At 45.8% G+C, this 27,854-nt stretch overlaps 1 protein-coding gene across 1 annotated transcript in view; it reads left to right on the top strand.

The window, feature by feature from the left end:
- The first annotated feature begins 6,294 nt into the window (after positions 1 to 6,294).
- The window catches only part of TARS3 (threonyl-tRNA synthetase 3), a 42,331-nt gene continuing 20,771 nt past the window's right edge, over positions 6,295 to 27,854 (top strand). The window contains exons 1-10 of the mRNA XM_061159626.1: positions 6,295 to 6,597; positions 7,751 to 7,810; positions 8,913 to 9,109; positions 15,784 to 15,907; positions 17,426 to 17,547; positions 18,738 to 18,855; positions 21,176 to 21,240; positions 24,194 to 24,272; positions 25,141 to 25,287; positions 26,097 to 26,195. Of these exons, the coding sequence (XP_061015609.1) occupies positions 6,295 to 6,597; positions 7,751 to 7,810; positions 8,913 to 9,109; positions 15,784 to 15,907; positions 17,426 to 17,547; positions 18,738 to 18,855; positions 21,176 to 21,240; positions 24,194 to 24,272; positions 25,141 to 25,287; positions 26,097 to 26,195 (1,314 nt within the window). The remainder of the gene's footprint in view (positions 6,598 to 7,750; positions 7,811 to 8,912; positions 9,110 to 15,783; positions 15,908 to 17,425; positions 17,548 to 18,737; positions 18,856 to 21,175; positions 21,241 to 24,193; positions 24,273 to 25,140; positions 25,288 to 26,096; positions 26,196 to 27,854) is intronic.

Genomic DNA, 27,854 nt, shown 5'->3' on the forward strand with positions numbered 1-27,854 from the left:
TAAGATCATGGCATCTGGTCCCATCACTTCATGGCAAATAGATGGGGAAATAATGGAAACAGTGAGAGACTTTATTTTTTTGGATTCCAAAATCACTGCAGATGATGACTGCAGCCATAAAATTAAAAGACGCTTTCTCCTTGGAAGAAAAGTTATGACCAACCTACACAGCATATTAGAAAGCAGAGACATTACTTTGCCAAAAAAAGTCCATCTAGTCAAAGGTATGGTTTTTCCAGTAGTCATGTGAGAGTTGGACTATAAAGAAAGCTGAGTGCTGAAGAATTGTTGCTTTTGAACTGTGGTGTTGGACAAGACTCTTGCAAGTCCCTTGGACTGCAAGGAGATCCAACCTGTCCATCCTAAAGGAAATCAGTCCTGAATATTCATTGGAAGGACTGATGCTGAAGCTGAAACTCCAATACTTTGGCCGCCTGATGCAAAGAACTGACTCATTGGAAAAGACCCTGATGCTGGGAATGATTGAAGGTGGGAGGAGAAGGGGGCGACAGAGGATGAGATGGTTGGATGGCATCACCAATTCAATGGACATGAGTTTGAATAAGCTTTGGGAGTTGGTGATGGACAGGGAGGCCTGGCATGCTGCAGTCCATGGGGTTGCGAAGAGTAGGACACGACTGAGCTACTGAACTGAACTATAGTCACCATCCACAGTAATTTTGGAGCCCAGGAAAATAAAATCTGCCAGTATTTCCATTTTTTCCCCATCTGTTTGTCATGAAGTGATGGGACTTGATGCCATGATCTTAATTCCACTATATATTACAATTATTTTTTGAGTAGATAAATTAAGATTTTTAGTTGGAGTTTCAATATCAAACCCTCAAAAATTAATAGAATGAATAGACAGAAAAGGATATAGCAGAACTGGAAAGCACTGTGAACCAATTTGTCATAATAAAGATGTATACAATTTTCACACAACAGTAGGATACAAATGCTATTCAAGTTCCCATATACTATAAACTAAGAGGTACTGGTATATATCCAGGGACATAAAAGAAGGTGCAAAAATTTCATGGTCTAAAGGTTATTGAAATCATACAGAGTCTGTTCTCATTGTGGAATTATGTTAGAAATCAATATCATAAGATATCTGAAAATAACCCACACATTTACAAGTGCAATGTGACATTTACCAAGAGAGATCTCTGACTTAGCCATTGAAAGCCTCAATAAAGTTAAAGACTGAAAAAACACAGATGGTGATTGTGAGAAGAAAGCGTTTAAATGAGAAATTAATATCAAAGATACTTTAAAAACCCAAGTCCAAATGATTATTTTCAACATCACAAATGTAACAGGCTCACGGTCTGTACTGAAGGGTCTCCTTGTGACAGTGGAAGCTGTGTCAGGAGCTGGCTACTGATCTCTCTGGCCTTCTCTGTGCCCTCGAGTGGGGTTAGATGCAGCCTGACAACCAGCCTGCCTGCAGACACTGGGGAACTCGGCCAAAGCCAGATTTTGAACAGGGCATTTCAGTTTTCCCAAACTGTTCGCTGAGTGCTATTTCTTAGTACATGGTTTCTTTTCTTTCAGAAATTGGGACATCTCATTTGTAGCAACATGGATGGACCCAGAGATTGTCATACTGAGTGAAGTAAGACAGAGAAGGAGAAATATCATATGACATCCCTTATATGTGGGATCTAAAAAGAAATGATACAAATAAACTTACTTACAAAACAGAAAGAGACTCACAGACGTAGAGGACGAACTTATGGCTGCTGAGGGGAAGGGATAGTTAGGGAGTTTAGGACGGACATGTGGTAGTTTAGTCACTCAGTCGTGTCTGACTCTTTGCGACCCCATGGACAGTAATCTGCCAGGCTCCTCTGTCCATGGGATTCTCCAGGCAGGAATACTGGAGTGGGTTGCCATTTCCTTCTCCAGGGAGGATGGACATGTACACACTGCTATATTTAAAATGGATAACAAACAAGGACCTCCTGTATAGCACAGGGAACTCTGCTCAATGTTAGGTGGCAGCCTGGATGAGAGGGGAGTTTGGGGGAGAATGAACACATTGTATGTATAGCTGAGTCCCTTCACCATTCACCTGAAACTATCACAACATTGTTAATTTAGTATAACCCAATACAAAATAAAAAGTTCAAAAGAAAAAAAAAAAAAAAAAAGAAATTGGGACACTTCTGTGTGATGACTTGGTTAAATGATCCGGTCTCATAGATGACCCCTCCCCTTTGATCCAGCTCTGGTGTTCAACTAATGGATCAGATTAGAAGGGATTATTGCCGGGTTGGGAGAGTGCATGGCCACAAGCCATGCCTCATTGAGGATCATATAATATGATTACTCCACCTGCTGGAGCCGCCAGGCCCTAGTGACCTCAGGATGCTCCCTGGTTGCATCTGAACGGGACCTGTTCTTCTCTGGCCTGTCCCTCTTCCTTTGCCTGTGAGACGAAGTATGGCCTCAGGGTCCTTCTCCGGCTCACATCACCCATCTTCTCTCCAAAAGTCACTCTAAGAAGAACCTACTCATAGCACAGGGAACTCTACTGAATACTCTAATAACCTGTACAGGAAAAGAGTCTGAAAAAGAGTGGATGTATGTATATGCATAACTGAATCGCTTTGCTATACACCTGAAATTAATACAACATTGTAAATCAACTATACTCCAATACATTTTTTTTAAAACAAAGCAAATCATTTCCAGGTGAAGAGAAAAGATTTAAAGAAGCCTGATTTCTAAACCTTTTTTTCCGGTTAGGAAACTGATAAAAAGTTCTGTTATTCTCTAATATCCCTGCCAGTTCTGTTTATAGAAGCAAATAGATATTTTTCTACAATATCTGTGTGGAAGAGTTACTTTTCATAAATCCAAACACCCTTGTGGTTGTCTGGTGGTAGTGTCACAGAAAAGACTTCCTGGCTTTGCTTCTGACCTCATGTGTGACCTTGAGAAAATAATTCCGTGTCATCATACTAATTTGTGTTAACCATGTTTTCCTGATGTTTTGCTATCTTGAGGCCTTACCTACTCTGAAGAGATGGCCTCCTTCCCCCTGAGGGCTGGCCAGGTCCTGGAGACAGAAGAAAACGTGCCTGCAAGCATGCCGTTTATAGGCAAGTTACCAGTCTAGAAGCCACACCCCCACACACCTCCTTTATGGGATCTTTACACCTGGGGCCCCACTCCACCTGCCCTAATCACTGCAGGGCCAGAAAACTAGGGACAGACCGTCTGCTCCACAGGCTGCCGAATGTATTCAATCTAGCTCATCATAAGCCTGCTTACCACCTCACCCATTCCTCCCTGAAGAAACCACATAAAGGCTCTTATCCACATCTGCTTCCTGCTCCTCCAGTCTCCTGATGGACCCCATGATTCCCCACGTGGCCCTGCCTGGAACAGAGCACCCTCTCCTCTTGGGAACTGTAGGTGACAGACCATCTTTTCAATGGCAGGGGTCTCCTGATCTGTTGGCCTCACCCTGCCTCAGTAACAGTAAACTCCATATTTTAAAACATCTATTGAAAGTACAAAGCTGGGGCTGAATTGTGATGACTGTAAAGCATTTTGAGTGTCGTTAGAACAGGACCAGATGACATAGAATCTGACTACTTTCTTCAGCACCAGCAATGAAGGTCATGTGCCTCACGCTGAAACTTCTAAGGGAACCAGTGCCATCTTGTGGTATTTGGTAGTCTCTCAGGTGATTTCTTTTCCTTCACACAGCGGTCCCCAATCTTTTTGGCACCAGGGACAGGTTTCATAGGGCTACCCCAGTGGCTTAGATGGTAAAGAATCTGCATGCAACTCAGGTGACCTGGGTTCGATCCCTGAGTCGGGAAGATTCCCTGGAGAAGGGAAAGGCAATCATTCCAGTATTCTTGTCTGGAGAATCCTATGGACAGAGGAGCCTGGGGGGCTACAGCCCATGGGGTCGTAAAGAGTTGGATATGACTGAGAAACTTTCACCAGTTTCATGGAAGACAATTTTTCCACTGACCAGAGAGTGGGGCTGGTTTTGGGATGATTCAAGTGCATCACATTTATTGTGCACTTTGTTTCTATTATTATTGCATTGTGATATATAATGAAATAATTGTATCACTCACCATAGTGTGGAATCAGTGAGAGCCCTGAGCTCGTTTCCTGCAACTGGAGGGTCCCATCTAGGGGTGATGGGAGACAGTGACACCCCGAGTGTGTTGATTATGTCCAGTCTACTCTGGAATCTCATGTTGATTGCTGTCACTGCAGAAAACTGTGCTTCACAAAGATGGGATATTGGAAATAGAAGCGGAATTTCAGTACTTTTGTGGTAATCTCAGGATATTCTGCCTTGACTTTAATCCAGAAAGTATGGAGATTTGAAGCTATCTCAAACATGCGTGTTGCCTGCTAAGTCACTTCAGTCATATGACATCCCTTATATGTGGGATCTAAAAAGAAATGATACAAATAAACTTACTTACAAAACAGAAAGAGACTCGCAGACTTAGAGGACGAACTTATGGCTGCAGAGGGGAAGGGATAGTTAGGGAGTTTAGGATGGACATGTGGTGGTTTAGTCACTCAGTCGTGTCTGACTCTTTATGACCCCATGGACTATAGCCTGCCAGGCTCTTCTGTCCATGAGATTCTACAGGCAAGAATACTGGAGTGGCCTCCACATGCCCTTCACAAGGGGATCTTCCCTGATCCAGGGATTGAACCCATGTCTCCTGTGGCTCCCACATTGCGGGCGGGTTCTCTACTGCTGAGTCACCAGAGAAGCCCCATTTCAAACATACCCTGATCTTAACCCTAACTCTGACCTGCTGTGCAGCCTGGTTCCTAACAGGCCATGGGGACCCCTGTCTTAACAGACCTTAGTTTTTAGAGCAGTTCTAGGTTCACAGCAAAGTTGAACAGAAACTGCAGAGCATCCCTATGTACCCGCTGCCCACCCCCCACAGCCTCCCCCTGGCCCATTATCAATATCCCCCACCAGAGGGGTACCTTGGTTACAAGGATGAATCTACATTGACATGTAATTATCACCCAGAGTGCATAGTTCACTCTTGGTGTTTCAGATTCTGTGGGTTTGGAAAATACATAATAACATATGTCCATCATTACAGGATCAGATGGAGCTTCATTGCCCTAACATCCTCTGTGCTCCACTTGCTTATCCCTCCCTCCACTCTTGATCATGTAAGCTCTCTTTGCTTCAGTTTCTCCACCTATAAATGGCTGTGTCTCTCAATATAAGTATCTTTTAAAGGAGTTCATACTTGTGTAAAGACCTTAAAACAAGGTTTGCCACATCCCAAGCTGTAAGAATGTTAATAAAAACCAATCTGTGTTGTTTTTATGGGAGGGTGTGTGCTCATGGTTATGAGGGACACAAAGACCTATGTGGCACTTGCCCTACTCTCGAGGCACTAGCAATTTTGTATCATCAGATGTAAATCTTTGTAGCGATCTGGGTGCCCTGGTGCCATGGCCTCTACACTTGGCCAGCCTTGGCATGAGGCCAAAGAAGGTCAGTTCTCAATGGCCACTTTTTAGAATCTGGGGGCAAGTTAAAAGAATGGTGACTGCCAGCATTTGAAAGGGGAAAGACAAGAACCATTCTGGGAAGGGAGATGTTCCCAAGGTTTTGGACAATTTGCATTTTGGCAACATACTGGCGTGCTGCAGTCCACTGGGTCGCAAAGAGTCGGACACGACTAAGCGACTGAACTGAACTGAACATACTGGTAGCTCTGAAGGTACCTTGAACCTGTTCAGGGCCAATGCCGCTCTACTGGCCGGCCTGCCGGTACCCGGTGGTCTCCCCCCAAAAGAGTGCCCAATCTGGGTCCACCTGCCCGGCCCCTTACTTGGCTCCAGCCCCTCTCCACCGCCCCGCCCCTCGTTCCGTAGCCCCGCCCTGCAGTGTACAACCGGCCCCACCCCTCCCATTGCCCCGCCTTCCTTACGCTGCCTTTAGCTCCGCCTCTTCTCTTCGCCCCGCCCCCTACAGGTCCTATGGCCCCGCCTCCCCAGAGCCTATCGTCCCACCCCGGCTGTGCACAGCCGGCCACACCTTTCCACATGGCCCCGCCCCTACAGTTCTTATAGCCCCATCCAGTACCTGCGTTCTCGTCAGCTCCTATCGCCCCGCCCCTGCAGTGTACAACCAGCCCCACCGTGCCCTGGCGCCCCGCCCCCCCGTTTATATAGCGCCGGCCGTGCCCCGCCCCCGCAGTGCGCCCCTTCGCTGCCGGCTGTCCACGCGTGGCGCTGGTGCGTGTGGGAGGCGAGGTTGCTGCCATGGCGGCCGAGGCCCTTGCGGCTGAGGCGGTGGCGTCGCGCCTGGCGCGGCAGGAGAAGGACATCCGTTGGCTGTGGGCGGAGGTCCACCGTCTGAGGGACGAGCAGCTGAACGCGCCGGACCGCTGCCAGGCCGAGGGGCCGTGCCTCACGCGCGAGGTGGCGCAGCTGCGGGCAGAGAACCGCGAGTTGCGCCACCGCCTGCACCGATTGCGGCTGTGCCTTGAGGAGGAGCTGAGCCACCAGGCGAGGCTGGAGGGCGCTGAGCGGTCGGGGGCGGGGCGCGGGGCCGCAGGCGCGCAGGTACGGAGGAGGGGGCTGACTGCCGGGCGGGGCGGGGCGGGGCAGGGAGCGTGCGCTGCTGGCCCGGGGTTGGGGAGGGCGGCAGGTGCGGGTGCGCTGAGGGCCAGTGGGCGGCAGGAAGGTGCTGAGACCGGACCTCCTCCCCGTCCCCCCCACGACCCCGCTCGGACCCGGAGCCCACCGCAGGCCAGGCACCCCAGGGCCGCTGCATTTGCAGCGATCACCAGGCTGACCTAAGGCAGTGATGTCTCAGCTCTTCTAAATTGTCCGCTACTCATTTTCTTAAGTGGCTGAAATAGGGTTCTCCTTTCTTTGAAAAAAATGCTGCGGTGTTTAAAACTCAGTGTTCTTTGCTTGGGCAGAAGAGCAGCAGCTCCCTATAGAAACCCCTTCGTTCTGATGAATGGCTGGCCTGACCTGTTGACGACAGGTGGCTTGGGGTGTTTGGTCCTTTCTTTGTTTCCGAGGCGGGGAGGTGGGGGGAGGTGTGTCTTGAGATTTGCGTATTTAACCTTGTCACTTAATAGTGTTCTGAAAGATTGAGGACACGAGGAGAAGGGGGCGACAGAGGGTGAGATGATTGGATGGCATCATCGACTCAATGGACGTTAAGATTGAGTGAGCTCCAGGAGATGGGAAGCCTGGCGTGCTGCAGTCCATGGGGTTGCGAAGAGTCAGACATGACTGAGCGACTGAGCACGCATGCATGTTAGTGTTTTGATTCACTTACCTTCCAGTGACGTAGGGCATTTTAAGTTCTTACTGTGGCTCAGACTGTGGATGCTCCTCACTTTTTTGCCAGGGGACTGGGTGTTCCTGGGTAACACCTTCCTGAAACAGTGCATTTAAAATCGCTGATGACAGCTCTGCAACCGACTTCCAGGGACATTGTTTAAGATTTGGGGTGGGGGAACCATTAAAGAGCAAAATATATTAAGTGCACTTAGCGAGAGTGTGTGAAAGTGCACAGTCAGGAAGGACTGAACCCAAGAAAACCACTTACCTGTTGAGGGTTGAAGGTGGTGGTCAGGAGAGCCTCTCACATGGGATGCCTGCTGCCTGCCGACCTGTCCCTCCCCTCCCTTAGACTTCAAACCTGTTGCTCTTTGTGGTCCTTGGTATAAGTTGTTTATTATTTCCATTTGTTTGTCAGCCTTCTCCTAGTCAAAGCCCAGAAGAGGACGTTAGAAAGGAGATCGAGCCTGACAATGAGGCAAGTCATTGCTGTGGAAATAATATAGAATACTACCTGTAATTTAAATATGCTTATATAGTTAATTGCCCAGGGGTGTGTGTGTGTGTGTGTGTATTTGTGCTCAGTCGTGTCCAACTCTTTGTGACTCCATGAACTGTAGCTCTAGAGCCTGGGAGCCACAATTACTGAGCCTGCACACCTACAGCCCATGCTCCACAACAAGAGAAGCCACTGCAATGAGAAACCCATGCACCTCTAATAGAGAGTAACCCCCACTCACCAAAACTAGGGAAAAGCCTGTGCAGACAAAAAAGACACAGTATAGCCAAAAATAAATAAATAAAGATTTAAAAAAAATAGCTGTCTTAACTTAGAGATGAGACAGCCACATAGCCATAAAGCACTGCTTAGTCTAAATTAAGACAGCAGAGCTTTTCTTTTGTGTTAAGGAAACTTTGTTGCTTTTTTAACATAAGTCATTACAGCAACTGGAGAGAACTGATAAAGCACATCAACATTTGGTAGGAGCAGAGGAGGAGTACTTGGCCTCACAGGGATCCCTGGGGTTGAGGAGTTCAGACACATTGGAGAAACAACTAGAGAACAAAGTCAGATAGTGTATCAATTAAGGGCTGAGTTGTGTGACCCTGTGCACTCACTTGCTAAGTGTGCAGAGAAGGGCGATGCCAGTGGATATAGCAGTTGGAAGAGGAGGGCTTTGCGTGGCTTGGTGAGACCTGGGCTTCCCAGGTGGCTCAATGGTAAAGAACCTGCCTGCCAATGCAGGAGCCTCAGCTTCAATCCCTGGATTGGGAAGATCCCCTGGAAAAGGAAATCCAGTATTCTTGCCCAGAGAATTCCAGGGGCGGAGGAGCCTGGTGGGTACAGTCCATGGGGTCACAGAGTCAGACAGGTGCATGAAGGCACTGAGTTGGGAGGGGGTCAGCCCTGTGGAGGGGAGTCTCTAGAGGGTGGGAGTTAAAGCAGAGCCTAGGGGCTGGTGCAGGGGGATGCCCTGGGCCTGCTGAGGAGGGTGAGGCTTATTTAGAGCTGAGCAGTTAGAAAAAAAGTCGGCTGTGTGTGTTAACCTTACCATATTTTGTATTCTGATGGCTTTCAGGTGAAGAAACCACCAAATTTTGTGAAGGAAAGATTGAAGCTTTTTGAAATATTGAAGAAAGATCATCAGCTCTTACTTGCCGTTTATGAAAAGAAGGGAGATTCAAGCGATGTGATCACAGTAAGAGTGGCTGATGGGAGAACAGTGAAAGGGGAAGCTTGGAAAACAACGCCTTACCAGGTGGCTGCTGAAATTAGGTAAACCATAGTGTGGAGCAGATAATATTAAGTGCTGCGCCAGAGCTTGGTGAGGGTGTGTTCTTGGGGCTGCTGAAGTATTTTTATCTTAGTTGAATAAATTAAATGTAATCAGTTTATTTATTCCCTCTTGGCTTCTAAAGAGGCCATTTAATAAGTAATTGAATGTCAGAACACAGTCTCTTCCTCTTTAAAGTGTCCAACTTTTAGAGTTCTAATAAAAATACATAGTAGAGAAAAGTACCTATAATCCTTGACAGGTGACATGATGTTGACTCGTTTTATCATCAAGATACTTCCATGAGATTTTACAGGTCTTTTGTTGGACTTGACTCCAAGCCATTCTTCTGCCAGTAGATAACCATGGGTGAGTCTTTGGACCAGTGTGGGCAGATCCCTCCAGCTGTCCAAGCCTGTTTTCTTATATCTTAAGTGGAAATGATAATACTTTCATCATTTACCTTATAAGGTTGTAAAGATTAAATGAAAAAATGTATATGGAAGATACTCTGAAAATTAAAACCTTTCTAGAAATGTACAAAGAAGGCTTACTAATTATAGATTGAAGATGTGTGTGTTAGAGCTATGATCAGACTTGGAATAGGTGCCTTCATCTTCCTAGAATTTAGACACTTCAGTGAAGTTACGTTATTCTGACTAATGTTAATTCCTGGCATTATATAAAATTCTGTGGAAGCTGTACCTCAGAACTGCCATGTAAATAAACTTATTATTTAAAAAGCAAACTTTTCAACAATTCAAATCCTCAGATTCCTTTGAAAGCTATGGTTAAGATTGTGTTTTTTTTATCCTATTACATCATATACTCTCCAGGGCCCTCCCATCTGTTCCTGTGCTTTCCAGGAGAGATGGATAGATGCACGGGGAAATTGGACTTTGAGGCAAAAGTAACCTTCTGTCTCCTCGTGGAGAGTCATATGCATGTTGGCAGATTGAAGTCTGAGCTGCCCTGCGCTGAAGAGATGGTCCAAGCTTGGCAAACAAGGTCATTTCATTCTAGGCCATGTTCTTTGTTGCTCTGTCAGTGATGTTCATTTCCACAGGCACCAGGTCAAAACTACCCTCGAGTTTGATGACAGAAGGGTTGCAGGAGTTGTCTACAAAGTAAAATTGTCCAGAGCTAAAGGATGGACCTAGCCATGTCAGACATACCTGATAAGAAGAAAGTAGAGGTCATGATATTACCTTCAGGTGGCAGAACTCAGGGATACACTCATCGAGTGGGAGACTAGGACTTATTTTTAAAATAGAAGAACAGTGTAATCTGCAATTTTTCACACCCCTTTATGAGTTATATAATGTAGCATCACACCAGAAATGCAAAATTATAAGAACTCAAGAGTAGCAGGCTTTAATATACCTGTCTCAGTTCTTGATCAAATAGGCCAAAGTTAAGATGACATGGTCTGAATGGTAACATTTAAGGTGGGCTTCATGGCTACTCCCCGGTCTCTGTGCTGTGGCCAACATGGTGCCTTCTCTCTTGGGACATGTGGTTGTGCTTTCAGCTCCTCAGAATAAGATGCAGAAAAACACAGTTAGCATTCTGTGAGCAAAATGCAATCCATTGTGAACTCAGGAAACATTAAATGGCAACAAGACAAAACAAAACTAGGAAATTGAAAGAAAAACTTCAGGATACTCAGGTGAAGGGAAATAAAAACAAATATTCTTAGGAATAGAAAGGAATATTCTTAGAATATTCTTAGAATAGTTTTTTAAAAAATTATTTATTTATTTGACTGTGATGTGTCTTGGTGGCAAACAAACTCTCAGTTGCAGCATGTGGGATCTAGCTTCCTGACCAGGGATCAAACCATTTGCATTGGGAGCTCAGAGTCTTAACTACTGTACCACCAAGGAAGTATCAGAAAATGCTTATTATAGGAGAATACATTTCAACATCTGTGGAATAAATTTGAAGTGGTGATCAGAAACAGATTTGAATTGCTGAAGGCTTTTATTATCGAATAAGAAAAAATGAAATGACCTGAGAATTCAACTCAGGCAGTTAGGATAATTAAACAAGGAGGAAACTCTAAAAATGTGACTTAGAGAAGTAACTCAAAAACTCATAAGGGTAAGGGTGCAGTGAGGTGGCTGGATACAAAAATAAAGTTAAAAATAATAGTTTTATAAAGTTATTCTGCCTGTTGCCTTGGTTTCCTGAGAGTAGATTGCATAGATGATTCTTCCTGTTCTGAAGGAGTGTAGTAGGCCTTCTGAAGTGCAGTGCATAAGGTCCAGATCATTCAGGCAAGGATGGGAAGATTTGAAATCACTCTGGAGAAATAGCTGTGTGTAAGAATGACACCACAGACAGGGAAATGACAGATGTGAAAAAAATGCACCATATAAAACAAATGATCACTCCTTAAATAGTTTTTCATATTAATAGGAAAATGATGAAAACTTCAGAAGAAAAAAATAGTCTTAGGAATGCAAATTAATTGTGTATTATAATATCTTTTGGTCTATCAAAGGTTTACTAATAGCAGTTAATATTGATAGCGTTTGGCCCTGCTGGAGGGGTGGACGCAGAGGTGCCGTGTCTTTCTTAAATGTTTGAACCCCAGCCCTGACCCTGTCATCCTATACATAGCCAATTATCCTCAGAAAACACCCCCACAGAAAAAAATGGGCAAAGGACACTTGATAGCTCAGTGAAGAGTAGCTCTTGGCTTGTGGTCCCCAGATCAGCAGCACTGGCATCACCTGGGAGCTCGATAGAAGAGCAGTGCTCCGGGCCCCTTGGGAGTCAGTCAGTCACCTGTGCTCCCAGTGCCCTTGGGGCTCCTGACTAAACTGCTGCCGGAAGAAGCCCCTTGGAGACCGAAGCTTAGATGAGACACATGCTACTCTCCCCTTACAGTGTGGCGGAAGCCTGCTGGCGGGTATCTCTGGTCCAGGCCGTTTTTCATGGACCCTGGTCCCCCTTTCACCATCTTGTCACTCAGCTGACCCTGAAGTGGGGTTTGTCTGTATCTGGGGTGCAGGCTGTGTGTCACCCGTGGACCAGCTCACAGGCCAGGGGAGGAGCGGCTGAAGAATGAGGGTGCTTTGAGTCTAAGACCCCAGAGTGGCACACTTTAATCCCCTAGGGGCTGTGAGCTCATACGGAGTCACAGGCTCTGCCAAGCTGTGGGAAAATGGAGACACAGCTCCTACTGACCCAACGCATTTCCAGCCCAGGTGCTCTTGCCACGGGAGAGAAGACTCTTAGCATCAGGCACAGTGTCTCCCGGCCGTGTCCTTTGATGTCCAGACCTCTGTGAGTAGCCCCCTGCCTCATGCCCCACCGTCCCTCCTCCCTCCCCTGTGAGTGGACTCCAGGCACCTCCAGTGGCAGCAGAAAGCCCGGGACTGACTTTAGGTGAACCACACAACTGCCCTCCTCGCTCTGCCCATCAGCCGGCTGCAAGCAAACTAACAGACAAGGCTGCTTGTGTCACATGGGTTACAGTGAGGGATAAATGCAATCACAGACATTTGGAACAAAGAGGAGCGGTGCAGCTGACATCGAGGCAGTGTTCAGGAGCTCTCGGGTCCTGTTGGTTTGGGTTGGCCTGTCTGGCCACCCTTTGTTCTCTGAGAGTAGCTTGATTGCCCACTGTCCTCTTTTGGGCCTGGTTTTGCAGTTTGGAAGGTACATTGTCATCCCTTGCCCTCACCTGCCATGTCTCAAGTGTGGACAGCCATTGGGTATAGAGGCTGCGTGTTTGGTGCAGCTCCCCTGGTGCACATGGTGAAGGTGGGGGTGGGGGTCTCAGGGCTCCTCTGAGGATCAGTCATGGGTGTCTGTGAGTGGGGCTTATGGTTTGTTCTGCAAAACAGTTCCCTCAAGCAGTTAACTGAAGTAGGCCTCTCACCGGAAGCTTCTAATCAGTTTCACACGAGAGTAATCTTCCTAAAGAGTTCTCCTAGACCGGAACTTCTCACCCTCTTATTCCCTGACTTTGTACTTGACTCATTTGTCTCTTCCTTCATTTAATGGACCAGGATTAGACGTACCATAGGCCAGGGGAGAGTGGCTCCCTTGCTCTGACCTGTGCAGTTGGACGGACCCATCTTGTCTGTCCCTGCGTGGACTCTGAGAAGGGCTGTCACTGCCTGTCCCCTTGCCACCTCTGTTTGCAAGCAGAATAGGTCTCACCTGAGCATCCCTTGGTCTGGTGTGTGCATGCTCAGTTGCTTCAGTCGTGTCTGACTTGTTGTGATGCCATGGACTGTAGCCCACCAGGCTCCTCTGTCCACGGGATTCTCCAGGCAAGAATACTGGAGTGGGTTGCCATGCCCTCCTCCAGGGGATCTTTCTGACCCAGGGATCAAACTCACATCTCTTAAGTCTCCTGCATTGGCAGGCCGGTTCTTTACCATTAGCGCCACCTGGGAAGCCTTCTTGGTCTGGTTGTTGTTGTTGTTTAGTCGCTCAGTTGTATCCCACTCTTTGTGACCCCATGGACTGCAGCACACCAGGCTTCCCTGTCCTTACTTATCTCCTGGAGTTTTACTCAAATTTATGTCCATTGAGTTGATGATGCCATGCAACCATCTCATCCTCTGTAGTTTTTTGCTAAAAGCCATAGGAGTTCCCTGGCATATCCCAACATTCTGCCTTTTCATATCTGTTTGCTCATGTGCTACAGGCGTTGTGAGCAGATGTTTTGCCTGCAAGTCTTACGAGATACTTTATTGTGCTGTAACAATGGTTGTTAGCTCTGCGCATCTTAGTGTCTCTCCTTGTAGCCGCTGCCCATCTGCTAAGCCAGTGCCATATAACTTGTCATGTTACTTCCAGGTCCTTGTTCTGTGTTAGTTAAGACACAGGCCAAACTGCTGCAGTGGAGGCCACAGAAAACTCCGTGGCTTAAATGTGGTCAGCATCTCTCTGAAAGCAGTCAGGGGCTGCAGGGTCCAGGCTGGGGGGCAGCACTTCTCCATACCCTCATTTGGGGACCTGAAGTCCTTCCGTGTGGCTGCTGGGTGGTCTGGTATGGTGTTGCCTTGTCTGTGTGGTCCAAAGGTTGTAACTCACTTGTGTTCCATCCACAGAGGGCCGGGAGGGGGTGGATTGGTGCCCGGCATAGTCTAAAGGCAGAGATGCAGCCGTGTTTCTGCCCATCTCCTCCACCTTAGCCACATAGCCCCCTTCTGCTGCAGGGCCAGCCAGATGCTGACTGTAGAGGATGGAGATGACGGACTGGAGGGGCCCTGAGCTGCCTGGCCTGGCCAGCAGAAAGGAAAATGAGATTCTACTCCTTTGACAGTAATACTGAACATTTACTAAGTTCTGATTATGAGTACACCTTATTTTTGTTGTTGTGTAGTTGCTCAGTCATGTCCAGATCTTTGCAACCCTGTGGACTCTAGTCTGCCTGGGTCCCTCTGTCCATGGAATTCTCCAGGCAACAATACTGGAGTGGGTTGCCATTTCTTTCTCCAGGGGATCTTTCCAATCCAGGGATCGAACCCGCGTCTCCTGCCATCTCCTGCATTGCAGGCAGTCTTTACCACTGAACCTCCTGGGAAGCCCACACCTTATTTTATCCTCAGAATAAATATATGAAGAAGGTCCTGTAATTCCCATTTTCCTGATAAGGAAAGTAAGGCTTAGAAAAGCTGAGTAAATTGTTCAGGGTTCAGCCTGAGGTTGGCCTGACCCCAGAGTGTGTGCTCTTAACCACAGGGCTGTGCCCCGGCTCAGGGCAGTCACAGAAATACAAATGAAAACATTACATTGCCAAGAAGACATAATTTTGTACTCCCTGAGAGCACAGAGAAAGGTATTCTTAGGCCCTCTCCTGGTAGGGAAATTTGGCAATGTTGTCCAGTTAAGTTGTTAAAAGTTCAAATCCCAAAAGTTTACTTCTAGAATTTTCCTCAGAAAATAGTCAGGAACTAAAATGTATTCAATATTCAATGAATATTCAAGAATATTCACTGCAGCATTATTTGTCACTGCCAAAATAAAACAAGACAAGCAAAACCCTCAAATTATAACCGAAATGCCCAGCAATAGTGGGTTCATTGGGCAAATCTTAGTTCTACTGCAGCTGTCAGGTAGCATGTTTTACAAGTCTGTCTGCTGTTGGGGAAAATGTCGTGGTTTGCTGTTAAGTTTAAAAAGTGAAAGTCACTCAGTCATGTCCAACTCTCTTGCGGCCCCATGGATTATACAGTCCATGGAACTCTCCAGGCCAGAATACTGGAGTGGGTAGCCTTTCCCTTCTGCAGGGGATCTTCCCAACCCAGGGATTGAACCCAGGTCTCCTGCATTGCAGGTGGATTCTTTACCAGCTGAACTACCAGGGAAGCCAAAGTTTAAAAAGTAGGTTATCAGATAACATAAGCAGAGTAATACTTTCAAAGTTTTTATATTGATGTATAAATGTTGTGAGTACTTATCTCTGAGTGGTAAGATGTATGTGATTTTATTCCTGTGCATTCTGTTTTCTGAATTTTTACAGTGAACAAATCGTATTTCTTTTGTACTTAAATATCACAAAAATTAAAAAAAGATCTATCCTATTAGTTTACATTTGTACTTTCCACTTAAGAAAGAAACAAACCCTGGAAATTAATTTCATGTCTTGTTTTAAGGAATAGCTTTAGTCTGTGATGGGTTAACCCCGACATGACTGTCCTCTCCCCAGTCAGGAGCTAGCAGAAACCACCGTGGTGGCCAAAGTGAACGGGGAGTTGTGGGACCTAGACCGCCCGCTGGAAGGGGACGCCACTGTGGAGCTCCTCACCTTTGAGAATGAGGAGGCCCAGGCCGTAAGTGTCTGAAAACCAGCCGACCACACTTTGGGTGTTTATGTTGTCAGATGTACCATGTACAAAGTCACACACTAAAGGGTAGAACAGTGGGTTTTGTGATTTTCTAAGTTTGGTGTTTAATAAATCTAACATGACACCGTATTTAAAAGTGATTCATAAAGAGCATGAACAAAATATGTAATGAAATACATAGCTTGCATATATGTGTTAGTTTTTCTCACTTAAGGACTAACCCTAACAACTGTCACCTAGCTTCATACCAGATGCCACCCTGGAACTTGTGAACCTGTGTTGATTTCCTTGGTCAGCTGACCAGCGTCCAAGATTCTGGGTGCATGTGCCAATCCTGTGGGCAGCAGAGTTCACAACAGGTGGAAGGGATAGTTAGTAAGCAAATCAAACAGCTAGATGCTTTCAGGTAATGTCAGCCTCTGGAGAGCATCACGTAGGAGCCAACCCGGAGCAGCTGTGGTGGCTGGCCTACCAGGTGGTTTTAACCCTTTCCTGAGGTCAGAATCCTGCTGAGACCTGAGCAGTTTCCCGCACAGGTGGGCTCTTGGTTGACCTGCAGACACGGTTCTTTAACAGTGGGCTGCTAAGGGTCTTCAGTCTGTCAGAAATATGGGTGGTGGGGACAGGGGACCACCAACCTTAATGTTCTACAGAGGGGTCAGCCTCTTTGACATTCTGTCCCCCTGTGTTCAGTGACATCATGAAAGATAAAGCATTTATCATATTATCACGGGAAATCTTTCTAGAGTGCCTGATCAGTCCACCCCTGGCACCTGGTGTCATGCCTTAGGGCTTCCAGAATAGTTGTGGTTGCTCGTGAAAATGAGAATGTTACCTCCCAGGCTCCAGCCCCAGCCCTGGTATACATTATCTAGGCGAGACCCAGTGACCTTGTCACAAAAGTACCATGTTAATAGTATGCAGAGCTCAGATGATTCAGTAACTTTTCCTTCCAAGAGACTCCTCTGCCTTCCTGAGTCCTCTTTCAAACTTCACGGCCACGTGCTGTTTAGTGTGGGAAGACTGCTGTGTAGACGCAAAATCTTGTTAACGTGAGCGATGTCAGGAACAGCCACTGTGGCCGCATCTCTGGCTCAGAAAGGCTGGCCAGAGGAGGAGGAGGAAGGGGGCCAGTGCTCACACTCATAGGCGGCCCTCTGCGCTGGGCCCGAACCAGCTCTGGGTGGCTGCTCTGCTCATGGTCCAGTTCTCTTCTACTCATGGTTGAGGCCCAGAAGGAAGTGGTTTAGGAGCCGGGCTCAGCACTGCTCAGAGTAAGGCTGCAGGAGAAGCACATAGCCTGCTGGTGGGATGGGGGGTAGGGTGGGGGCACAGTGGGCTCCAGGGAGGGCTCAGAAACAGGCAGGTCTCAGCAGTCTGCAGAGACGACACTGCCTGTGTCCTGGGGTCTGTCACATGCTGTACCCACATGCTCACTCGTCCCTGCATCCGCCTGGTGACTTCCCATGATGCAGCTGTGGCCTGGCCTCTGTCGCTCCGCAGGTATACTGGCACTCCAGCGCCCACGTACTTGGGGAAGCCCTGGAGCTCCACTACGGGGGCCTCCTGTGCTGCAGCCCACCTGGCGATGGTGGCTTTCACTGCGATGTGTACCTGGAAGACAGGTAACCCTGAGAGCTTACTTGTCAGTGCATTGAGTATCTGATACAGGACATGATTACAGAGGGGGTAACCATTTGTGAAAATTATTATTTTTTATGAGTGTAGATTTAAGGGTAACTTCTCAAGTGGTTTTCTTTCTTTCCTCAAGAAAGACGTGACACACTATTTATCTGACCTGAGGCTTGTTAGGGCAGACTACCGATTCAGACCAGAGTGGTCAGGTTAATCCCCGGAGAGCAGGTAGTCCTCGCCGTGATGGTCAAGGGCAACGTGCCCCCCAGCCATACATCCCATGGCTGGTGCCAGAGGGGCCAGTCTCTGGAGGTTTCACATTCCCTAGGTCTGTGCATGAACTCCCGAGCCACAGGCCCCACCTCAGCCCTCCTTACCTCTCACGAGTCTATATGGAAACCTTCCCAGCTGTCAAACTGAAACCCAAGGGTCCTCCGTACCCCACCCTGGTCCTCATCCCCCACCCTGTCACTCCATCCAGTTCTGCCTGTTTTGTCCCCTCAGTAGTTCTCCCTGACCCCCCTTCTCACTCCTTCTGCCTTAGTGTAGACCCCTGGCATCTGTAGCCTGGTTGCCTATGGTTCACTCCACCTCCAGCTGTTACCTCCACGCTGCCCGAGCGCCCAGTGCTCTGTAGCTCCTCTCCTAGCCCAGCCAGCTCGTCCCCTGTGAGCACCCCTACCCACCAGAGTCATCTCACAATGTGTAGATGCCTCTTGTGTGCTGGGCTTGGTGCTGCTGACTACCTAGTGGAGATCAGCCTGTCCTCATGGGCTCAGCCATCCAGTCGGGGGAGACAGACAGAAACAGATGCACCACCACTTGCTGCGGGAGGTGACAGGGCTGTGGGACAAGCAGGTGGGCACTCAGCTGAGAGCTCAGTGACCTGGAAGTAGGGTGTGACGGAGGATGGCAGGGAGCTGTCCCAGAGCATCCCAGGCCTCTGTGGGGCAGCCTTGGGCCCAGGGGTGGAGGGGTGTGGCCCATGAGACTGGAGGGACATGAGCACAGATGGTGGAGGAGGGAAGGAGTGGGGGCTGGGGGGACATGCTGAGTCTCTGAAGTCCTGGACCGTAGAGCACCACGTTCTTCTGGGAGATAGTTGGTCTGCTGATGACTAGGGCCTCAGGTCACAGGTGCTATCCCAGCGTCTGTGGCGACTGTTGCGTCTTCCCTGCAGGGCCGTGTCCAGCACAGAGCTGCCGGTGCTGGAGAGCATGTGCCAGGCCATCATCAAAGAGCAGCAGCCGTTTGAGAGACTGGAAGTCAGCACGGAGGTCCTCCTAGACCTATTCAAGGTGATTATGGGGGGACTTGAGCAGTAATAGCACACCACTGCTTTAAACAAATGGTCAGTCCCTGCTCACCACATTGTTCCTAACGCTTGGTTCAAATTTGCAATGCAGATATAAGTAGGTGAAGGGCCGGGAGAATAGTGTTCATTTGTGTTTTATAAATCTGATTAATCCTGAGTGTTGTTAGTACTCTAGCTATTGAATTCAACAATGTTAATAATACCATATAAAATTCTGGCTTTTCCTCTTTTCATTGGGGTTTTCTGCTAGTTTTTAAAATAGATTCTAGCCTGGAGTAACCTGTGTAAAACTTCAACTTTCTCTTTTTATTGTTCAAACTAATTTACTTAAATATCTTCTAAATTTTATTTTTAAAATCATAAATATCAAAGAAAACATAATTTGAGAGTGCGTGCAGTATTGTTAGTTTCGTGGGCTTGAATTAAAAAGTAGATTTGGATTTGGTAAAAGTTGCAGCTGCTTTTTTTCTGTGTGTGGTAAACTACCCAAAATATAAAAATTACTGTTTGAGTCGCGCTCTGAGTGGACAGTTCTGTGGCGTTAAGTCCTCGCACACTGTTGTGTAGTCACTGTCAGCACCCATCTCCAGAGCCCTGCACCTCCCAGCAGTTACGCCGAATCCCCGTTCCCCACCCCTTCCATCTCCTTGAGAGTGACTGCTCCAGGGCCTCATCAGGTGGAATTACACAGTAATCGTCCTTCTGAGTGGCCTGTCTCAGTGTTGTGTGCTCAAGGTTCATCCATGTCGTAGCAAGTGTCAGAATTGCCTTCCTCTTTTGAGGCTGAATAATATTCATTCCACTGTATGGATGGACTACCTTTTATCTATTCACTCTTTGTCAATGGACATCGCTTGACTACTAAGAAAAATGTTACTACCTGGGTGTACTCGTATCTGTTCAGGTCCCCACTGTCAGTTCTTCAGTGTATACCCACTCCAGTATTCTTGCCTGGAGAATTCCATGGGCAGAGGAGCCTGGCGGGCTACAAGTCTATGGGATCGCAAAGAGTCAGATGCAACTTAGCAACTAAACAACAACAAACCCACATTCTGTTTTTGGGATGTTAGCTGTAGAGCGCCTCTCTCACTGCAAGTGAGACCGTTGCTGAATTATATGGAAATCTTGTGTTTAATTTTTTGAGCAACTGCCATACTGTTTGCCACAGTGGTTGTACTGTTTTACATTCCTACCAGCATGAGCGTTCCAGTTTCTCTGTATTCTTGCTAATTTGACTTTTTCTTTCTCTCTCTTCCCTTCCCTTTCCCTTCAAAAAAATAAAGTAACCATACCAGTGGGTGTGAGGAGGTACCCCATTGTGGTTTTTATTTGTATTTCTCTAATGGCTGGTGAGAGCATCTTTCCACAAGCCTGTTGTGATTTGTAGATCTTCTTTGGAGAAATGTCTGTTCAGTCCTTTGCCCATTTTTGAATTGGATTGTTTGTTTTTTGGTGTTGAGCTGTAGGAGTTTTTGATATATTCTGGATATTAATCTCATATTAGATATGTGATTTGCAATTATTTTCTCACATTCTTTGGGTGGAGAACTAAACTCCATCAAAACTTTGTGAAGAAAAATGACTTGATTTTAACATGTAAGTACACAACAGTTAGATCATACAAATCCATTTTTTTCTCCCCAAAACTACCTCCTTTAAGTAGTTATTTAATACAAAGTATCTGGCACAATAGTAATAATGATGAAAGCAGAAAAGTGTCTGCTAAGTTTTTTAATGTAATAATATCATTTACTGTAGACTTTGTTTTGACTTTTTTGTACAAATTCATAATGTAGCTATGTCTTCAGAATTTTATTTATTCCATGTAGTTAAAGCTGAAATCTAGAACAGTCCAGTCTAATAATGCCATTCCCAAGTCTGAGCCCTGTATGTCATCTGAAATTTTCTGGTAGCCACATTTTAAAAGTAAAAGAAAGGTGAAATTAATCTTTATAACATTTTTTTTAACTCAATAAATCAAAAAATATTACTTCAGCATGTAACCAACATAAAAAGTGATTTTATATTCTTTTTTTTTCACATTGTGCTTCTGGAATCCAGTGTGTTTTGGCCTGGTGGTGCCTCTCAGTTCAGATCAGTTACATGTCAAATGCTCAGGGCCCACACAGGCTCTGGGCACCCATCCTGGACGGCACAGAACCGGGTGCTGAGCTCCATGTGTGTCCAGGGTCTCAGCACCTAGAACATAGCAGATGCCCGTTCAGTGTTTGTTGGAAAAAGGGAACATTTTTTCCCACTTAAACGTTTTATGTGATACTATTTGGGTGTATTTTTCTTTGTAGTACAATAAATTTAAATGCCGCATCCTGAAGGAGAAGGTGGACACGCCAACGACCACAGTGTACAGGTAACGTGTATGTGTGAATTGTAAACTCTGCTCAGTGATGCATCTGAACGTGTTAGCAGAAGCAAGTTTGTCTTTGAGTGGGAGGTCTGATTGTAAGTTTGCATGGTTGATAGAGTACTCCTTTGTGTGGGGACTCTGAAATATCACCGCAAAGGGAGGTAATGATTTTCTCATTTGTATTTATCAGGATGGTACTAAAAAGCCACAGGATTCCCTGGTGGCTCAGCGGTAAAGAACTCTCCTCCTAAAGCAGGAGACGTGGGTTTGATCTTGCTTTGGAAAGATTCCCTGGAGGAGGAAATGGCAACCCACTCCAGTATTCTTGCCTGGAGAATTCCATGGGCAGAGGAGCCTGGCGGGCTACAAGTCTGTGGGGTCACAAAGAGTCAGACGCAACTTAGCAACTAAATAACAACAAACCCACATTCTGTTTTTGGGCTGTTAGCTGTAAAGCGCCTCTCTCACTGCAAGTGAGACCGTGTTCTCAGGGCCTCATGTTTTGGGGGGCTGTTCAGGAAAGGAATTCTGTTCATCCTCCTCTGTTCATATTGGGAGACAGTGGAGCTGTAGTGGGCCATCTCCTCAGGTATGATTCTCTGCCTCTCACCACACTCTCCACTATTTGGGGGCCAAGAGCATCACCCTCTATGCATCAGTAAGGCCGAATAGAAGTGGTGTATAGCAATGGCCATGGGAGCCCAAACCCAAACCCTTAGTTCTGCTCGACATCAGGCTCCCAGCCCCTCTTACTGTCCACTTGTTCAACTGCCTTATGAGTACTGCTTGTCCCCACTCCTGGTGTCCCCTTCTTTGACTGCCTGTGACCTTCTCAGTCCCATCAGAGAAGACTTGTCCCTGTAATAAGTATGACCACAGATTTCCTGCACAGGGCACTTCCTTTCCACACGCAAGTGCTGTGGTTCTGTGACTTAGCTGTACCGTGAGTAAAGTCACACCCCTTCATGCACAGCTGGGCACAGTGTATTTCCTGAAGGATCATGTGAACATGTGGCCACTTTATGCTGCAGGTGGATACCATGTTTGTTTTTACCACTCTCCAGTGACCTGATAAGATTTTATTGTTTATTACCTGTAATACAAATAAATGTTAGCATACCATTTCAGAGTTTAAAAACAAATGAGGAAATTGACAAGATATGGTGAGCTTTAAATTTCTGACTTTTAATACTTGATCTTTTGGGGTTTTTAAGTACAATTTTATTTATTTATTGCTGTGCTGGGTTGTCATTGGTGTGAGGGGGCTTTCTCTAGTTGTGGAGAGTGGGGGCTCCTCTTTGTTGCCGGCCCTAGAGCACCCAAATTTCAGTAGTTGTGGCACACAGGCTTAGTTGTTCTGCAGCATGTGGAATATTCCCGGACCAGGGCTTGAACCCGTGTCCTCTGCATTGGCAGGTGGGTTCTTACCCACTGCATCACCTGGAGAGTCCCTTTTGTTTTTTTTTTAAAACATTTCTTAGGTCAGCATTAACACGTAATTTTTCAATTGAAATAGCTTGTATTTAATTTTTTGAACATAAATGACTTTTTTCCCTATGGGGTTATTTAAAGATTGGCTTATTTAAGTCTTTCTTACTAATCAGGCATTTTTTTCCATTTCTCTTGAGCATTAACTTACAATCTCTTTTTTGAACAGAGAACAGTATATAAATCCTGGTCATTCAAAGAAATGGTGTTTTCATGTTTAAAACTTCATTCTACTTTGATGAATGATCCAGTCCCTTTATGTGTTCATTATGATTTTTAACTTTTTAACTAGTGAACTTTAAAAATATTTAAAATTGGTTGGAATAGTTAAGGAACAACTTTCTTTTTTTACTAAATTTCCCTTAAATTGGTTGATGTTAAGTTACCTTCTCTTTGACCTGCATTATTGGTATCTTAACTCTGTTCATCTTTTTGTACTTGGAGAAGAGTCTACTGTTGTTAGGGTTTTATGGCCCCTTGTTCATTACAGGTGCGGGCAAATGCTTTATAGTGGTTTCATCTCTCATCTAAACTTTTGCATCATCTAATAAACCAAAATACAAGTAGGCATTTTGTTATAAAACCAGAGTGCCTGAAAACAAGTGAAGAAAACCCTTGAATTTATATATTTATTTAATAGAGTTTATTTTTTGGAGCAGTTTTAGGTTTGCCACAGAATTTAGAGGACGGGCAGAGCATTCCCATAAACCCCTGCCCCTGTGTGCATGTGGCTTCCCCATGGTCAAGATCCCCCCCATCCAGAGTGTGACATGAGTTATAGTCCATCTACACTGCCATGTCTCTGTCACCTGAGTCCAGTATTTACATAGGTTTCACGCTTGGTGGTGTGCGTTCTGTGGGTCTGATGAAGTTTATTTTTGATATCAAGTGAATGTATTTTTTTATATCTTTCATGTAATTTTGGTTTTGAAAATTAGCGTAGAGCAGGAAAGTGGATTTTTGATTTTCCAACAGTGAAAATTTGTAAGAGCCTTGTGTGTGTCCAACTGTTTGCGACTGTGTGGACTAAAGCCTTCCAGTCACCTCTGTTCATGGAATTTCCCAGATAAGAATACTGGAGTGGGTTGTCCTGTTCTCCTCCAGTGGATCTTCCTAATCCAGGGATTGAACCCAGGTCTCTTGTGTCTCCTGCATTGGCAGGCAGGTTCTCTACCACTGAGTGACCTGGGACGCCCTTTAAGAGCCTCAGGATGTGACAGTGAAAAGAGGTGTGTCTGTCTGCAAAGTTTCTTTCAAAGATTCTGTGGCTTCTGTGTGCGACCTGAAGGGGGAAGATTGGGATCTAAGACCAGGTGACTCACCTCTTTCCTGCACCCTAAATTAAAGATGGATTCACACTAAGTTGTTCCTGAATTAAACATTGCCCCAAAACATAGAACATGGTTTCCAACCAATAGTCCCCAAAGCCGTAACTGTGTCTGGACATGTTTTAAATATTTCACCACAGGTGCGGTCCACTAGTTGAACTTTGTAAAGGCCCTCACATAAGACACACTGGAAATATTAAGGTCATAAAAATTTTCAAGGTAAGGATTGATTTTTTTCTGATACAGTAAACTTTAAGTGAACTAGATATAGTAGTTCAATAATGTCTTTTATAATATGAGCACTGTGCCACTTTCAAACACCACATGTGTATTTGATTTTTATATGGGCTTCTAAAAATAATAGTGTTTTAGGATTGATAATTAGAACATTTTACATTGCTTTTGATTGTCTGTCATTTAACATTACTGTAAGTTTCACAGCACATTTCGTTTTTATCTATGAAGATATTCTGTATACTCTTGTTTTCTTGAGTTTTTCTAATGTGAACAAGAGTGTTTATCTGCCATGAGAATAATATAATGTAGGAAAAGGAGGGGAAAAAGAGATGGAGTGGTGTGATGCCGAAAACACGCTGTGAAAGCAATAGGCCTGGGACTGATGGAGCTGGCCTGACCTGCCTTGGTTTTCTCAAGGCAGGAGGAGGCGGGTGGAGGAGGGGGCTGGCCACCACACCCCTTTCTCCTTCACTGCCCTCTCCTGGGTGATGCACATGGTGCTTGCCTTCCCTCATTTTCACATTTTCTTTCTCACTTTCCACTCCTAGAACCCACAGCAGACTAACTGTAATTTACTGATTAATGGTGTAATTTGGAGTGGGAAGGTTTATTTAGAAACAATCTAAGATTCTAAGTCTACAGGAAGTCCCCTGTGAGTCAACTGTGCTGATGTTCAGGTGGGAAGTTGTGTGTAGTCCCTCATCCCTTGGTGTCTAGGATGCCTGACTTATATCCAAGTCCACAGCAGTTCAGGCCCCTGGTTAGAACCACCTGCACATATTAACCGCAGAGCGGTTTTACTGGTCACCAAGAATTTGACGTGTTTACCCGAATCTTGTCTGATGTTTAGAATTCCTTGGCATATTGGGAGGACAACCCTGAGATGGAAATGCTGCAGAGAGTCTACGGGGTGTCCTTTCCTGATGAGCAGCGGATGGCTGTCTGGGAGGAGCTCCAGGAGAAAGCCAGAGCCCGGGACCACAGGACAATTGGGAAGGTGCGCCCACCAAGCGCTGCTGCACTGCTCTGGGACCAAGGCTTGGAATCAGGCTGTCTTAATGCTGACATTTCTTCTCCCCTCCTGTCTTTTGTTTCCCTGGCACTTGTGGTTTGCTGCTGAGTTCTTTCACACTCCGACCCCCAGTGTCTACTAACCTTTTTCCTTCTTGTATTTCTATTAGATTTAAAAAATTGCACTTCTCTCTCATTTTTATAATGATATAAAATTTTTTAAAGAAAAAGAGTGTATACCTGATAGTATACTTTGTATTTGGGAAGCAGAGCAAGAACAGTACTTGCAGGCAGGTGGACCTGGTTTAACTCTCAGTCCTCCAGTGGGAGCTGTTATGTGAGGGGCCGGCGCTCACTGTGGAGCTCCGTGTCCTTGGCTCTGCTGGGGGGTGTGTGGGGTGGCAGGAGGACGGACGCTGGAGGGTGGTGGCCCCCTGGGCGGACTCTCAGCATGACGGCCATGCAGAGGTCACTGCCACTCAGAGCCCACCTCCAGCAGTGAACTTTCCTGACCTTTTTGCCATGTCGACTCATGAGATCCATATCTCAAGGTGCCAAGTAAGATATCGGCAGTAAATCCCAGGTGAAATAAAAGTTAAGTTCAAAGCTGAGTAATCATAAATATGAATTGTAACTTCACATGCACTGTTACATAAGTCAGATTCAAGTATTTGGAATGTCATGCTACTAGAACTTGAAAATAACTGAGTGTATGTTTTATTCTAGCATATCATATATGTACAGTAAATATATAACAGCAGTGGAATTTGAAACGCAATTACTTTTTCAACCTAGGAACAGGAACTTTTCTTTTTCCATGATCTGAGCCCTGGAAGCTGTTTCTTTCTTCCTAGAGGAGCCTTCATTTATAACACACTGATAGACTTCATACGAGTAAGTAATTTTTTAAATATTCTATGCTTATTCAACTCCATTTTATATTTTACCATTTTCTCTCATCATAAAATAGCGAAGCATTTCCATTGATTTTATTTTAATAATACCTAGAATTTTGAACCTCAAAGAGAAATGCTGCATTATGCCTTCAACTAAAAACACTGAGACCATTAGTATTTTCCTTGGATTTCATTAAATGTACCTCTTGTCCGTTTGAGTTTCTAGAGCACATATGACACAAAGATAAACTTTAGGCCAACTGTGGAACTTCTTGTGAGAGAGGAAGGAGGAAATGTTCTGTGTGACACCTGAGATTGCAAATGATGGTGGCCTTAAGAGTATGTTTGACACAACTCCAAATCTCCATACATTTTAGATTAAGGTTGAGGTGGAATATCCTGAGACTGCCACAAAAGCACTGAAAAGCCTGCTTCCATTTCCAGTATCCCATCTTTGTGAAGCAGGGTTTTTTGCAGTGAAAGTGAAAGGCATTCAGTCATGTCCAACTCTTTGCAACCCCATGGACTATACAGTCCATGGAAATCTCCAGGCCAGAATACTGGAGTGGGTAGCCTTTCCCTTCTCCAGGGTATCTTCCCAACCCAGGGATGATCAAACCCAGGTCTCCTGTATTGCAGGTGGATTCTTTACCAGCGAAGCCACAAAGGAAGCCCAAGAATGCTGGAGTGGATAGCCTATCCCATCTCCAGCGGATCCTCCCAAACCAGAAATCAAACCAGGGTCTCCCACATTGCAGGCGGCTTCTGCAGTGACAGCAACCAAAGTGGGATCATGGAGTAGACTGGACATACGCAACACATCCAGGTGTCACTGTTTTCCAGCGCCCCTAGATGGGACCATCCAGGTGCAGGAAAACAGGCTCAGGGCTCCCACTGATTCTGCATTGTGGTCAGTTGTATAATTATTTCATTATATATAACAGTGCAATAACAGTAGAAACAAAGTGCACAATAAATGTGGACTTCCCAGGTGGGACTAGTGGTTAAGAATTCACCTGCCAATGCAGGAGACCTGGGTTTGATCCCTGGGTTGGGAATATCCCCTGGAGGAGGGCATGGCAACCCACTCTAGTATTCTTGCCTGGAGAATTCCATGGACAGAGGAGCCTGGTGTGCTACAGTCCATCCATGGGGTCCCATAGAGTCGGACACAACTGAAGTGACTTCACACACGTGGACACACACAATAAATGTAAGACATTTGAATCATCCCAACCTCCACTACCCCTGCTGCCAGTCAGTGGAAAAGTTGTCTACCCCAAGACTGGTCCTGGTGCCAAAAATGTTGGGGACTGCTGTTATATACTACATACCATTATATTATAAAATGAATATGTGCGTGTATGCTTGCATGCTAAGTCGCTTCAGTCGTGCCCAACTCTGCAACTGTGGACTGGAGCCTACCAGGCTCCTCTCTCCATGGGATTCTCCAGGCAAGAATACTGAAGTGGGTTGCCATATAAAGTGAATATACTTATATACTGAGCATACATGAATCTTTCTTTTATGATCCATAAGGTACCATGCTTAAAACCAAGGGCATATTAGCTGTGAACTGATGTAAGGCATGATCCTGAATTTAGCAGTCCTTGTCTGGATATCTCTTGCCTGCAGTTATGCCCTGCCCCAGCAGATT

Source organism: Dama dama, chromosome 13, assembly GCF_033118175.1.
Source record: "Dama dama isolate Ldn47 chromosome 13, ASM3311817v1, whole genome shotgun sequence".
NCBI classification, from domain to species: Eukaryota; Metazoa; Chordata; class Mammalia; order Artiodactyla; family Cervidae; genus Dama; species Dama dama.